The sequence below is a fragment of the Cynara cardunculus genome, unplaced genomic scaffold (assembly GCF_001531365.2).
Source record: "Cynara cardunculus var. scolymus isolate 2C unplaced genomic scaffold, CcrdV1 Un_Scaffold_2877, whole genome shotgun sequence".
Lineage (NCBI taxonomy): Eukaryota > Viridiplantae > Streptophyta > Magnoliopsida > Asterales > Asteraceae > Cynara > Cynara cardunculus.
Window position 1 is genome coordinate 19398 of NW_020201256.1, and position 16790 is coordinate 36187.

At 38.4% G+C, this 16790-nt stretch overlaps 1 protein-coding gene across 1 annotated transcript; it reads left to right on the forward strand.

Moving 5' to 3' along the window:
* The first annotated feature begins 3547 nt into the window (after positions 1-3547).
* LOC112503330 (pyruvate kinase isozyme A, chloroplastic) lies at positions 3548-16547 on the forward strand. Its single transcript, XM_025107388.1, has 6 exons — positions 3548-4252; positions 5459-5549; positions 5626-5819; positions 8086-8207; positions 15164-15642; positions 16072-16547. Exons 1-6 carry the CDS (start codon positions 3692-3694, stop codon positions 16371-16373), a joined length of 1749 nt encoding a protein of 582 aa, XP_024963156.1. The 5' UTR covers positions 3548-3691; the 3' UTR covers positions 16374-16547.
* Positions 16548-16790: the final 243 nt, after the last annotated feature.

Below are 16790 nucleotides of genomic sequence, written 5' to 3' on the forward strand. Positions count from 1 at the left end.
CCCCTTCTACAAACTGTTTCTCTTCTTGTAGACCCTTACGGGACCAACAACCTTCAAGCTAGCACCCTCGTTTCCATTCAACCCAACCTCTAGAATACAAATTTCTAAGAAAGTTTTGACAATATTGGGATCTTTCTAACTAATTCTAACCCTTTATTGTTGTTGTATTTCACCCGTTTGTTCCATACCTATAACGAACATTCGAGCTATTAAACAAGGAAAAGACATGAAAACATTTTAATACGAATAACTAAAGACTAGTAACATTGTAAACAAGTAATCCAGTAACAACTAAAGACTAGTAATCTATAAACAAACACCAACAATAGATATAGATAACAATACACAAGTAGATTAGCCATTAAAAAACACCAAAGAATAATACTATCCTTTAATGCAACTGTTTCCTTTGCCAGATATCAAATTGAGATGAAACATATAGCAATCAATGAACAGCTCTTATTTCAACCCAAGTTAGAAGCTACAAACTTGGCTTGTTAAGTAGCTAAACTACATAGCTTTTACACAACCTCTTATTTTCTATAAAGTGGAAAATTTTCCATTTAGCTTTCTCCCATGAACAACAGACACTCATCACTCCATCATAAATGGAACACAAGGAAAGAAGAACAAGAGCAATTTAGGCTTGAGAAAGAAAAAGATCCATTCAACTAATTAATATGTGCAAATACTCCATCTACGATTTCAACCCAAGTTAGAAACTACATACTTGGCTTGTTAAGTAGCTAAACCACATAGTTTTTACACAGCTTCTTATTTTCTATAAAGTGGGGAATTTTCCATTTAGCTTTCTCCCATGAACAACAGACACTCACCACTCCATCATAAATGGAACACAAGGAAAGAAGAACAAGAGCAATTTAGGCTTGAGAAAGTAAAAGATCCATTCAACTAATTAATAATACTTATTTCAACAGGTTGAGGTTTTTAAATTGGGATCAGGAATTCATGCATCAATGTTCAATTAATAAGCCTTACTCGAAGCAAGCAGATGGTACCCAATAGCAATCGATTTGAAGAGAAGTGGAGAAGTAGTTACCTTTGGAGACTAAAGCAATCGATCGATACTCAGCAGTAATCGATTTGAAGTGCAGCAATCGATTTGAAGTGGAGCAGTGGTCGATACTCGAAGCAAGCAAATGTACCCAGCAACAATCGATACTCTAAGCAAGCAAATGTACCCAGCAGCAATCGATAGTCGTTGATAGGGAGGGAGTGTTTTGAGGAAGAAGATACGCTAGGGTTCACGGCCGAGGGTATGCGGGTCTTTTTTTGGGTTTAATGGGGACAAGGGTTGTTTTTTTATCAGTGCGAATAAGCCCCTTTCTATGCGAATAAGCCCAAAGTAAACACACCATTTTGGCTGTGCGAATAAGCCCATTTACTAAAGCTCATTAAGCCTCAAGTAAACACACCCATAGTGTTGTCCGATAATGACCTTTACCCGACAAGGCATCAACCGGATCGGGTGTTTATCACCCAATGCCTTGTCTAGATTAAGTATTTATCGTTTATAGTCTTGCCCGAATCAAGTGTTGACCGGTGAGGGCTTTCATCGCCCAAGTGTTGACTGGTAAGGGCATCTCATCGCCCAATTATTGTTCAATAAGGGCATATGTTGCCCAAGTGTTGTCCGATAAGGGCATATATCGCCCAAGTGTTGTCCGATGAAGGCAGTCCTCAGCCATATCGATGAGAACATTCAACCAATTATTATTCTTTGTGAATATTTCCCGATGTTAAATTATTATGTTGTGTATTATATAGATATATCTGGTGGGGTATATGTGTTAGAGGGCAGGGAAGCCGCAATAGTTGATAAGGTACATGCGTATAGATGGCGGACCGACCACGATAGTGGGTAGAGTACGTGTGATAAATGGCAGGACAGCCGCATAGTTGATAAGGTACATGCGTATAGATGGAAGACCAGCCACGATAGTTGGCAGGGTAACTATGGAAGATGGTGGCACAACCGTGATAATTGGCAGGATATTTATGATAGATGGCAGAACAACCGCGATGATGGGTAAATTTATCTTTTATGAATGGCTGGACAGTTGTTCAATTTCTAATAGCTGTTATCTGGATTGAATTTATTATTTAAATAGCTGTTATCTAGATTGAATTTACTATTTCTTTACATAAAAATAATATAAAATATAATATAACTGGTTAAAGATGATGTTGCTAAATTACTTTCAAAACATTTCTAAAAAATTCAGTAGGGTAGAAAGCAAGTTTGGTTTTTTAATTCCCAATAATAATTTTGTTAGTTTCAACATAATTCATCCAACAATTCTTTTATTATAAACTTGTCTCCTACATTTGCAAAATTTCTTGAATTTCATCCTTCCCACTAATGACAATTAAGTTTTCTGTTAAATCAAGTTAATTGATGGACCTTTTAGACATTTTATATTTTAAAACTATTTTAATCTTTTTTCAGTCATGGATCCCAACCCTCCCCTTTTCTTCTTCCCCCTTAAGGCCTCCAACCATCTCCGCCTTAACTTAAGGCATCTAACTTCTCACTTTTTACTTTTATAACATTTATATAAAACCCTTTAATCCCCATGCAAATCGCGTAATTTTGTTCATCTTTTGTACAACCTAGTTGATGGACGAAAGCCACTTTTGACCCATCGGGTTTGTTGGTTGAGGCTATTTTCCATGCTACTTTCTTATCTTTGTTACTGGAGGAGTGAAGAGCATTGTACAATTTGCTTCATGGGTTATACATCACATACACACATACATACATACATACATAAATATCTATATATATATATATATATATCTATACACTTATAGTTGGACACCATTGCCCTATTTTCGATAGATCAATGAGCCTAACCTAGTCTTTTATGTTGATGGTTGGTAGTTGTGACTTTATCGGCCATTGGATCTACAATAGTATTCCCCATCTCTGCTTTTCCCCAGCTGCTATTCTATTCCCTATGGTCGACGATCTAAGTATTTCGAGAAACACATAGAGAATCTTGATTGAGGGTTTAATAGATGATAGTGATAAGAAGTGGTGGATGATGGTGCATTATAGAGGTAGTGCTTGGAGCGAAAGGAGTTTGCCTAAGTTTGGGGTGTTTCAACAAAGTTGATGGTGGAGGGAGAAAGAGAAAGGGAACACGCAATTGTGTATATAATATAATAAAATGTTATCTCTAGGAGGTGGATTCAGAGTGGGATCGGTTGGATTATCAATAATCAATCTTTTACCTGAATAATAATAAAATGTAATCTATCTTTTAACTTCTTATTAAAATTGAGAGAAAATGTAAATTGACAAAAATGGCCCTTATTGAACTGGATTTTTTTAACGGCCGTCAACGAAATTCAAGTTGTTTTTTTCAAACATGGAGGACAAATCACAAATGTGTAATAAAATAATCCAATCTTGTTTAAAACTAAAAGCGTCAAGGACTAAAATGCAATTACTCTAAAAAATTGATGGGTTTAATGATACAACCAACATCTCACTCGCTTACTCAACGCCTTCCTCTCCTGGGACGACATTACCTAAGCTCCGATTTTGCCTCGTTGTCTCCGCCACCCTTCTCGTTGTCTGATCTTTCTATATCTACTCTGCTTCAACTTCCCCTCCTCTCTCACCTTTCACAGACATCCCAATTTGGAAAATTTCTCACCTGCAATGGCACAGTCTTTGAATTTCTTCGTCTCCACGTCCCGTTCACCGGACTTCGCAATCTCTACACATTCCTACTCAAAACCCATGTTTCAAACCCCCAATCGTCTCTTGAAACTCGCCAAATCCCCCCGCAAACCGGTTGTTTTAGTCTCCGCCGATAACGGACAAGGGGGTTTATCTGCCGTGGCGGCAGAGTATGTTTCTGATAATGGGACTAAACCCATCGTTACTGCTCCACCCGACTCGAGTTCGATTGAAGTGGATGCGGTAACAGAGGCCGAGCTGAAGGAGAACGGTTTCAGGAGTACTCGAAGGACGAAGCTTGTGTGCACGATCGGACCCGCAACGTGCGGGTTTGAACAGCTGGAGGCGTTGGCCGTCGGAGGGATGAACGTGGCAAGGATTAATATGTGCCATGGTACCCGTGAGTGGCACAAGACTGTGATCGAACGAGTGAGGAGGTTGAATGAGGAGAAAGGGTATGCTGTTGCTATTATGATGGATACTGAAGGAAGTGAGATTCATATGGGGGATCTCGGTGGTGCTTCATCGGCAAAAGCTGAGGTTTCAAATTACTCCATTCCTCCCTAAATTTGGGGATTCAATTGCTTGGCCTCTAATAAGTAGCTTTTAACTTCAAACATTCTTGATAACTCTTTTGATTGTAGATTAGGGAAAATGATTTCTCACATTTAAAGTGCACCAATAGTTAGGTATATATTGAAACTATGAAGCTAAAAGCATCCATGGCAATTAAGTTCTTGAAAGCTAGAAGATTCAAATTCAGGTTATGTTTACTTCAATGCAGTATAATGTGGTTGTTCATGAGTCAGTGGCTTCAATTTGCTGAAGCATTTACTGTTATTATACTGAGAACATGACACTCTATGTATAAGTCCTGCCATATGGCTTCAATTTGCTGAAGCATTTACTGTTATTATACTGAGAACATGACACTCTATGTATAAGTCCTGCCATATCTCCTCCCATATGGGTACATGCTTAATTGGTTAGATGTGTGAAACTTAAACAATTTGAACTTTTTTTCACATATGGTGGTAGACTATGTTCAGGGTTCTCCTGGCTCCCTTTCAAATTCTGAAGTTGGGTTCTTGTTTTCTTTGTCTTGTTTTATGCTTTCTTATTCGGGTGAAGAGTTGAAAGAATCTTAGGGAAGACTTTTTATTACAGATGATTGAAGTACTATTTGTCCCACATAACCAGTTTGTCAAGATTGTTATATGTATATATGTGGTTTGGGCACCCTTCTTTGAGCTAGCTTTTGGGAGTGAGTTCTACCCAAGCCCAGTTACCGTAGAGGATATGTTGCCTCTGGTTATTGTTACTTTTGGTGGTTGTATTTTATGTGTGCCTCAATGAAAACTTTGGGATCCGGCAACACTATTTTCATCGCAGATGGTACTTGTATTTTTCATTATTTTCTTAAAAGTATTTAAAATGGCAAGTATTATATTTGTGGATATGGATAGGTTGACTTCTAATGAAGAATCCTGTATGGTTGACATTGATGTGTACTAGACTACTAGTCATTCCTCTGTTTTAGTTATACTTTGTCTTTCTAGATACATATTTACCAAATATAACCTTATTTACATCTTGTATACTTTTAGATCATTAAACCAAGAAATCGATGTTATATAATGCAGACTGATTATATTTTTCTTTCGAAGTTTAAAATGTAATTTATCAAAATAAACATTAAGTTGAAAAAACGGTCAATTTGATTGTTTGAACTATTACTCCATGCAGGATGGAGAAGTATGGACTTTCAGTGTTCGAGCTTATGATTCCCTTCGCCCTGAGCGTGCTATCACTGTGAACTATGATGGTTTTGCAGAAGGTCAGGAAGATTTTATTTGGGATTTATGTCTAAGATAATGTCTTTTGCTTGCAATTTATGTGTTCTTATGCTATAGATGTGAAAGTGGGAGATGAACTCCTTGTTGACGGTGGAATGGTGAGGTTTGAGGTCATTGAAAAGATTGGTCCAGATGTCAAGTGCCTGTGTACCGATCCAGGACTTCTGCTACCTCGTGCTAACCTAACCTTTTGGCGAGATGGAAGCTTGGTTCGTGAACGTAATGCCATGCTTCCAACAATTTCCTCAAAGGTTGGTGCTTCAATTTCTTCTTTTGTTGATTTATATAATTGTATTTTTTTTCTTATCAAGATGCTGAGTTGGGTTGTTGGTTGATAATTTAACCACCAACAGAAACTAAATTACATAAACACTTGGGGTTTGTTCCTTTTTGCAATTTAAATGAAAAAGGTTGAAACCATAAGACCCTTAGTTTTGTCTGTGAAATTGTTTGAATCCATAACAGGCCATGTCCAAGACCTTTGAATGATGATCTAAATTGATTACGGATCATTCAGAGTGTATAAAATTTTTAATGAAAAGTTTGGCTGTTTGGTGGGATACTTGACTAAACCAAAATATCAAGCTTTTCAAAGTTTAAGCTTACTTGCTTTTCTCTCTTTCTGACACTTTTCACAAGCCGAGGGTCTTCATGGAAATAGCCGCTATACTCTTTGAGACAGGTCAAATTTACGTGTATCACACCAAAGGTGGCATGCAAAGTATTTAAACCTTTCTCAAAGCACCTATTTCAAATGACAAACTTTTAATATACCAATCAAAGCTGAGAAAAGGAAAAAGGCCTTCATCCCATCTAATGGGGTTGGGTATATTGGAACATATCATAATTTTCTTTAATGGCCTATGATTAGGGAAATTTGAGATGCGTATATCCATAAACCAATCTGACGAAATGAGTATATCCCATTCGAAAAGTAGAGTTTGGGGGTGGGATGTATGCAAATCTGTCATCTATTCCCAAAGGGTAAGACAGTTGTTTCCATGACTCTCTTATATAAGCATGAGCCTTTTGGAATGTTTTAATGGCGTTGGTCTCCCTTGACTACTTTTATTCTTTTGAAAGAATAAGTGGTGACAAGATTCTCTTTTTGTACCTATTGTGTTTTTGATTTTTCGTATGCCAAGTCTACTATTGTGTTTGTGATGATAGATCCTAAACATATTCGATTTCCATCTTGGGGGGCTCCTAACTCTTCTAACGCTCTTATCTTGAAAGAATCCTCTCATTTTCACATGTATGTCCATTAGGTCTACTGGGGAGGCGACCAACCATCACAAGTGGCGTTTCCTCAGTTTCTCCTCATCTAGCATCACCCGAAATTTAGTTTATATGATTTTATTCTAATCGTGTCGGTCATTGTGGCCACACATTCACCTTAGCATTCACCTCCCTGCACCCTCATCTTGTGTATATGTAATCTTGTCATGGGCTAATAATTTAACTCGTGAACTGAGGTGATCCTCACATATATTGCTTGGTGCGTGCAACCAGATTAGGATGGATAACATTAGCAGGAGAAGGTTGAGTGAAGCTTGAAAGCATTCAAGGATATTGATAGCTCTTTGTGATGCACCATTGGTGCCATTTGGGGATATGGTGACACCATGGTGTTAGTAGATCTATGTATTTTTAGTACATTATTTTGGGGGAATTGAGTTAAAGTAATCTTGTGACGTGTAATATCCACTTAATTGTAACCCTTTAGTAAACCTTTCATAAACAGGCATCCAAGTCATCAAGTGTTACACGATTAGTAGGCTACCTATCAAAATGGGTACAAAATAGGAAATTTTAATACTTTGTTATATCAACCGAGAAAAAAAGTTCTTCATTACACTAAATAGGAACAAAACTAAAGTTTCCTTAATTTTATTTGACCCCAGTTAAGTTTAGTTAATCCAAGTAGATTATGTTGCGCCTCTTTAACCATCTTATATTATACTTGTATTGTATAGTTCTGTTTCTTTTCTTTCTTGAACTTGGTGACTCTCTTTTTTGGTTATGTGCGACACATTGTAACTACTATGCTTGTACCAAGAGGTGGTTGGGAGAAGTAAGAGTTGGCTAAATGTAGAAATTGTCAAAACTTTGCCAAAGGTATAGGAGCCAATAAGAACGTTGGTCATGTTTATGTGTTAATGCATGTTTTTTTCCTTGTTAAAAAGTGCTCCTATCACTAACCAAACCTGAATATAATTTTTGAAAGATCAAATACTTTAAGAAGATGAAAAGTTATATGGTGATATAAGTAATACATCCTACCACCAGACTCTACTTCCATTTGGTTGGCTATATTGAGTCAGTTTAGTTTGGTTTTTTAGTAAAAGGGCTGAAAGTACATGTGTAGTTTTGGTAATTAACCATGATATGTCTAGTGTGAATAGGGGTTGGAGCACCTCCCTCTCTAATTTATTTTTTTCATTTTTGGGTGCTTACATGTTTTGTTGGTGCTATTTTTCCTTAACTTAATACTCTTTGAGTGCTTTGTGCCTTTAGGATTGGTTGGATATCGATTTTGGGATTGCAGAAGGCGTTGATTTTATTGCTGTATCGTTCGTCAAGTCAGCGGAAGTGATTAATCATCTTAAAAGTTACATCAAGGCCCGATCTCGTGATGGGTAAGAAATCTGCCCATGTACCTTAAGTCTCCAATATTCAATATCCATTTTGTGGGTTTATCTTTAAATTAGGATGGGGACCCACACACGTATCTGATTTATCTCGTAGTGCAAAATGATAATGTTGAAATGCTAAATGACAACCTATTTTGTTAAACAAGGTTGTACATTATTATTAGATCATCTCCAATGAAAACATCAAATATACTTTTTGCACTATTCCCATCTCCAATGAAGACGCTATAATTGCCGCTAAAATGGTGTAATAAATAGTAAAACACCAAATTTGTTGTAACACTATTTAGTTTCACTGTATTTAAGGTTTCAAAGTTACAAATTGGTCCTTCAAGTTTGAGATTTATCTACTTTTACTTCATTTATCATATAATAACATTATAGTTTTACATGTTAAATATATTATATTACAAATTAGATTTATATTCATTATTTAGCTTTAATGAATTTAATTTTTATGTATTCATCTAATATAAATCCATTCGAACACATCAATTACTTAATTGGAATTAATTATCGACAGTTTTGTTATGCTAAAATGGTATAATAATATACTTTATCAAGTTATTTTGAGAATAAAAAATGTGGGTATAATTTACAAAGTTATAAATATAGGGGAATTATTGAAAATCGATAAAATCATTAATTAAAAGTTTCATGTTCTGTTTGGAATAAGAGACGTTAAAAATTATGAGTTGATGTCGACTATAACCCCTAGCCTTCCATAAGAATATACTGAAAATATTTTTGGTGCAAGAAATGGTGTAAAGATTTGGTGATAACAGCATGTAGTTACACCAAGGTAGTGTAAAATAGTCAATAGTGTAACGGGTAGGAGATGGTCTTAGGCGCAATTTGGTTGGTTTTCCATTAAGTCCTATATGGATAAAGTTGTTTGTGTGTATTAATCTATTTGTATAGATTAGGATGGTTTTTTCATAGATGGTAGGAGCGTGTTTTTTTTATTGGAAGGAGGTAGGATTGAAAAAAACTTGGCAGCTTACTGAATAAACCACAATCTATATTAAGGCACTACCAAAGAGTCATATATAGTTGACCGAATAAGCTGTTAGTCCCATTAAGCTGCTAACAAACAAGCCCTTGGTTACCAAAATAGTGTTTTCAGACATGTATTTTGGGTGCATATGTTGGGTTAAGAACATGATAAAGATGCAAAAAAGAAAACAAGAACACAAGATTTTTTTTTTTTAAATTTAATGGCTCAAAGACGTATATATTTTCTGTTTTACATTACAAAAGAAAGCAATGCTTAAATACAAAACTATGCACGACAAAGGAAGGAAACTAGCAACAAATTAGGCTAGACACAAGGTAATCAAGATGAGTTATATATGGAAGATATTTTGAATTCCAATACTCCCCCTCAAGTTGGAGCGTGTAGATTACGAGTGCCCAACTTGTCCAGTAAGAACCGCAGCTGTTCAGTTCCTAATCCTTTGGTGAGAAGATCGGCAATTTGCATTGTAGAGGCGATGGACCGTGGTTCAACCTCCCATGATTACTCTTTCACGAACAAAGAAACAATCCATTTCAACGTGTTTAGTTCTTTCATGGAAAATCGGGTTGTTGGCGATGTGACGGGCGGCTTGATTATCACAAAACAAAGGAGTTGGCTTGGTCGAGTGAACATCCAATTCGGTCAGAAGCCATCTCACCCAAAAAATTTCACTGATGGTGGAAGCCATGGACCTATATTCTGCTTCAGCAGAGGAACGTGAGACAACTGATTGCTTCTTGGTTTTCCAGGATATTGGGGCACCACCAAGGAGTAAATATCCAGTTCGTGACCTTCTGCTGTAGGAACATCCGAGCTAGTCCGAATCACAGTAGGCCGTGAGAACACATACTCCCTCACGTGGGAAAAGAACTCCTTGTCCCGGCGCTCCTTTCAAGTAGCGAAGGACCCTATGTGCAGCGTCCAGGTGTGGCTGTCTCGGGTCCGCTACGAACTGGCTCAACACATTCACTGAGTATGTTATGTCTGGTCGCGTAGCTTGTAAGTAAAGCAATTTGCCAACTATACGACGATAGCAACCGGCATCAACTTTTGGTTCCTTTTCGGCTCTATCAAGTTTTAGATTCTGCTCGATTGGAAACAGACTCGGCTTGAATCCTTGTAACCCACAATCTTCAAGGATGTCAAGTATATACTTACGTTGATTTAGCACGAGACCTTCGGACGTTCGAGTCACTTCTATGCCAAGAAAATAGTTGAGGTTTCTTAGGTCTTTGATGCTAAATCTGTTATTATAGATCATCTTTTGTTGCTTGCATTTTTTTTGGGTCGTTTCCAACCATGACCACATTATCAACATGAGAGCTGCGACAAAACTGTTTCCTTGCTTGTGAATAAAAAGGGAATAGTCGGCTCGAGACTGCTTACAACCGAGGTTGACGAGGGCATTGGTAAACTTTTGATACCAATTGCGTGAAGCTTGTTTCAAACCGTATAGTGACTTTCGTAGACGACAAACTCTAGTATCTCCTTCCCTTGCAAAACCTTGGGGAATCTTCATGTAAATTTCTTCATTCAGGTTGCTATGTAAAAAGGCGTTGTTAACATCGAGTTGGTGGATTGCCCAATTTCTTTTGACTGCGACGGCCAAGAGAGTTCTGACAGTGACAAGCTTAGCAACCGGTGCGAACGTGTCATGATAGTCAACGCCCTCCATGTGGGTAAATTCTTTTGCAACGAGACGGGCTTTGTATCTTTCAACCTCACCGTTGGGTTTGTATTTCACTTTGTAGACCCATTTTGAATCAATGGCATGTTTTCCTTCAGGAAGATCTTCCATTGTCCACGTCCCATTCTTTTCTAGAGCTTGAATTTCTTTTCTCATAGCTTCTTTCCACCTGTCATTTTTAACGGCTTGATGAAAGTGTTTTGGTTCATCGTTAGAATCGATGGCCGCCAGGAAAGCCTTGTATCATAATTTTTTTTGTATGAAACAAAGTTAGATAGAGGGTATACCGTTGAGGACGCTTGATTTGGTGGAGCTTGTGCATGGTCAACCGATGGGGGAAGTTGACGTGATAATCAGCAAAGTACTTCGGTTGACTTTTATTTCTTTTCTCACGGGTCGGAATAGTGGCAGTAGGTTTAGTGGTAGTACTTTGCAATTCATGGTGAGTTTGTTGGTTATCATTTATGATTCCTGGATCAATGTGTAGCCCATCAGTTTCTGAATCTGGGCTCCTTTCATCAAGGTCTTGGGTCAAGGCATCGGGTTCACCTGGGCCTTGGACATTAGTGGATTGTCCACCTTCATTGCCCCACACATCCTGTTCGGTGTCATAATGGACCGACCTATTATATATCCCATCATCAACTTTCAGTGGGTCATCATTTTCACGTTCATCGTCTTGCTTGTAAAACGGAAACTGGTTCGCATGGAACCTCACATCCCGTGAAACAATCATCTTCTTGTTTTCAATGTCAAATATCTTATAACCTTTGGTCCCATGTGGGTAACCCAAAAACACCCCGGGCCTCCCCCTTGCTTCAAACTTGTCCCCTTTGGTCTCATTACTTCTAAAGTAAGTCAAAACACCCAAAAACTTTCATGTGTTCGTAGTCCGGTTTTTGTAGAAAAATGATTTCATAGGGGGTTCTATTTTCTATCACTTTAGACGGCAACCGATTGATGATATAGGCAGCGGTTAAAACACATTCACCCCAAAATCTTTTGGGAAGATTGGCTTCAAATCTAAGAGCACGTACGGTTTCGAGAAGGTGCCTATGCTTTCATTCCACCACCCCATTTTGTTGCGGGGTGTGAGGACACATTGTCTCCAATAAAATTCCTTCCTCACCATAAAAGTTAATCATCTCATTGGACGTGAATTCCCCCCATTATCACTTCTAATTCTCTTAACCGATTTTCCAAATTGGGTTTTTATCAACTTATAGAAGTCAATGAGACACTTGCCTGCTTCGTGTTTGTGTTTTAGAAGGAAGACCCACACACCCCTACTAAAATCATCGACAACGGTTAAAAAATAGTTTGCTCCCGAAAGCGAGGGAGAACGGTACTTTACCCAAACATCACAATGCAATAACTCAAAGCAACCATTGGTTTTAATTTCACTGTTTTGAAAAGGTAGTCTAGTGTGCTTAGCTCTAGAACAAGAATCACACAACTTATTGAATGAAACATTCCTAAGGAAATCAATCTGAGTAAGTTTATCACCGGAAGCGTGACCAAGCCTTTTGTGTCAGACATCCGTGGTTGCCATTAGAGCCTTCTTCTCGGTTCCAAACATCCCCATACGGTAAAAACCTCTTCTGCACTCACCCGCACCAATCAAGCTCCTCGTGTGAAGTTTCTGCATTACACAAAAATCAGGAAAGAACGTTATTGCCGACTGAAGGTCTTTACTCAATCGACTAATCGACAAAAGATTGCAAGTGAACTTGGGAATATGAAGAACCCCTTTTATTTTTGCACCCCACTATAAGGTGCATTCACCTCTTTCTTCAACGGGTATAGAATCTCTGTTAGGAATAAGGACGGGGTTCTCATTGCGAGTTTGGACCATGTTCTCAAGTATCTCGACGTTGTGCGTAATGTGTTCGGTTGATCTAGAATCAATTACCCAATCGTCCCCAAAATCAGTTTTACCTGCCATGGAAGCCGTCGGAGCCGGGTCATCCTTTGTTCTTTTCCCACTTCCTGCAAAGTGTTTCAAAAAGGTTTCATACTGCTCATTAGTCAAACCTGGAATGGGACTTGTACCAGTTTCGATACAGGCAGCCTTTGGTTTGCTTTCGTCTCGCTTCTTGTTCCCCGGCCACCGGTCGGGATATCCTACCCGCTTGAAACAGCCCTCCCGGTTATGGCCGTCTTTGCCACAAGAAGTGCAGTGTTCCACTACCTCACTGCGTTTGCTGTCTTTTGTGGCAGGTCCGTCTCGTCGCTGGCTGGAGTTGCCTTCTCCTTGGCCGTGTCTGAAGGTTTTAAAAGCGACAGATTCAGTCGCGGGTTTCTTGTCGCCGGATATAATTCTTTGTCGTTCATCTTCCGCAACAAGGTGGTAAGTGTTTCCCAAACTTGGAACCGGGCTCATAGCGAGAATCTGTGTTCTGATGACAGGAAATTTGCTATCGAGTCCCCATAAGAAACTCGTAAAGCCTTTCTTTTTCCATGAGTTCCACCATCTTCTTCCCAACATCACATGTACAACCATTGCATGTACAACCTATGTTGTTAATATCGCGATATATCGGCGATATATCAGATATCGCTCCTAGAGAAAATATCGGTCCATAAATATCGGTCAAAATATCGGTCAAAATATCATCCCCGATATTATCGTCGATATTTTCCGATTTTTCCCGGTTTTTAGCGATATTTTGATGCAAATATCGGACCGATATATCGATTTTTTTAGGGTTTAAATATTTGGGCTTTTGTTACTTCATGGGTCTAGTTTTTTGGGCTTGGTAACTTAAATTAGGTCTGAAATTGATCTGCCTCCAYAACGGTCTTCTTCTTTCTTTTATATTAGCTCGTTTTTGAACACTTTAGATGATGTGATGTTTTAATTTTGAAACTATATTTCTAAACTCTAATTAATGCATATTATATATATAATTCTAAGAAATATTATGTTAACCGCTATTTTGGACCGATATATCACCGATATAACCGATATATCGAATATAGGTCCTGACCGATATTTCGTATTCTGATCGATATAACAGTATAGTGTACAACGTGGAATTGAAAGAACAACCTGCATCTCATCCCAAAGCCCATGCAACTTCGTGTAATATGCAGAAACCGAGGAGCCTCCTTGTTGTGTTCCGGTGAGAATTTGTTTTAATTCATATGCCCTAGTGGCACTTTCCTTCCAAAACGTTCTAGTAGGTCGTTCTAGATCTCACTGGCAGTACTCGCCTATTTCACACTGTTTCGGATATCCTTTTCCATGGCCGTTGTGAGCCATCCTTTCACCATGGTGTCACAACGCATCCACATCATATAATCCACATCAGTCTTCTCCGGTTTCTTTATGGACCCATCGACGAAGCTGACTTTGTTTTTGGCAAACAAGAAGTTCATCATCTCCTATAACCAATCGGCATAGTTGTTGTCGGTGAGAACGTCGTTGGCATGCATTTGTTTCGGGTAATCCGAAGCATGTATGTAGAGGGGTGAGTTTGTATCAGAACCGGTTTCATGTTTTGAGCCAGGATTGGGGTTTTCTTTGTCGCCGGCCATGGACAAGGGTGGAGGCGGTTTAGGTTTGGTGTTTCTAGGTCAAACCTGCTCTGATACCATTTTAAATTTTAATGGCTCAAAGAGGTTGTATATATTTTCTGTTTTACATTACAAAGGAAAGTAATGCTTAAATACAAAACTATGCACGACAAAGGAAGGAAACTAGCAACAAATTAGGCTAGACACAAGGTAATGAAGATGAGTTATATATGGAAGATATTTTGAATTCCAATAGAATTTACGTGGTTCACACGATCAGGGTAGTGCTAGTCCACGGCGAACTAGAGAGATTCTTATTAGACTTACTGCTATTACACACGCTTTCTGCTTAGGGTTACAAGGTTACAAAGAGATCTATTTATAGAGTAGAAATTAGGTTAAACTTCTATGTGGGCTAGGCCCAAATTCTGGAATATTTTCTTCTTAATATTTAGCCCAACTGCCAATTTTATCAGACTCCACAACTCCACAGCATATTGCTTATAGGTTTTTATGGTCTCCTTATATTGCGGAAACAATCATTCTACCCTTTGGGGTGGAGGACATATCTGCATAGATTTCACCCCAGACCCTACTTTCAAGTGGGATATATAGGGTTCGTTTGGTTTTTGTTATATGCTCTATTATTTATTAAAAATAAAAAAGAAACTTGATGTAAAGGAGTTGAGTAATCTAAGCTTGAGTTGACTTATGCAGGGACATAGCAGTACTTGCGAAGATTGAAAGCATTGACTCATTGAAAAACTTGGAGGAGATAATTCAAGCTTCGGATGGAGCCATGGTAGCCAGAGGTGATCTGGGTGCACAAATTCCACTCGAACAGGTTCCGTTGGCTCAACAAAAGATCGTTCAAGTTTGCAGACAGTTGAACAAACCGGTAATCGTTGCTTCTCAGCTGCTTGAATCTATGATCGAGTACCCGACACCCACTAGGGCTGAAGTGGCCGATGTTTCTGAAGCAGTTAGGCAACGAGCCGATGCCCTTATGCTCTCTGGTGAGTCGGCTATGGGTCAGTTTCCCGATAAGGCTTTGACCGTCTTGAGAAGCGTTAGTTTGAGAATTGAGAGGTGGTGGAGGGAAGAGAAACAACATGAAGCCATGGATCTCCCTGATATAGCGTCTTCTTTCTCTGATAGTATTTCCGAAGAGATCTGCAATTCCGCTGCCAAAATGGGTGAGAAATCTTGATTATTTGTTTGAAAACTGGTACTTCTGTCCCAAAATAAATGTGCACCACGAAAAATGCTCACAGTTTGAGACGTGTAATTATTATGGTTTTTAATCAACTAAATGACAATTTCACCCTTAATTATAGAGGGAGAAATGAATAATTAAGGGTAGAATTGGAAATTAGGTGATTACTTTTGAAAGTATACACTTATATTGGGACAAACTAAAGTAGAAAGACAAAGACACTTATTTTGGGACAAACTAAAGTAGAAAGATAAGACACTTATTTTGGGACGGAGGAAGTAATATTTTTTACTTCTCTCTTCATATGTTGAACCCATGATCACCAGGGTTTAAGGGGATAACCATTATTTTGGGATATTGTTGTTGGTCATATAGATCCATTAATTTGTATGGCTTGATGGATTTGCAGCTAATAATTTAGAGGTGGATGCGCTTTTTGTCTACACGAAAGATGGACATATGGCATCTCTCCTCTCCCGTTGTCGGCCCGACTGCCCCATTTTTGCTTTTACGACCGATGCTTCCGTCAGAAGACGTCTAAATCTACAGTGGGGCCTAATACCGTTTCGCCTGGGCTTCTCAGATGACATGGAAAGCAACCTCAACAAAACTTTCTCACTACTCAAAGCCCGAGGTATGATTAAATCCGGGGACCTTGTTATTGCTGTGTCCGACATGTTGCAATCGATTCAAGTTATGAATGTGCCATAAGAAACACATGTTTTCACCCGTATTTCTTGGTGCCGATAGCCTCAACGATTATATTTGATAGATGGTGGTTGTATTTATGTCTTTTCGTGTACTAGGACCCGGTATCACCGGAGAATTATTACTTATGGATTGTGTAATAATTGGTTTTGGGTGTTTAGAGATGGTTGTTTGTTAGACTCGTGTGAAGTTTTTGCTGATTTCAAAATTTGCGAATAATAATGCAAATTTCAAAACATGCAACTTTCACAACTTAATAAAAATTTCCTTCTTATCTTGAAAAAGTACTGAAAAATCGAATAAAGTATTGACAAATATGTTGGGGGAATGGATCGGATGACAAATCGAACGCATAATAAAATAACTAAAAGGATACTCGAGTAATGCAGTGAGACACATCTTAATTTTAATGTTTCATTT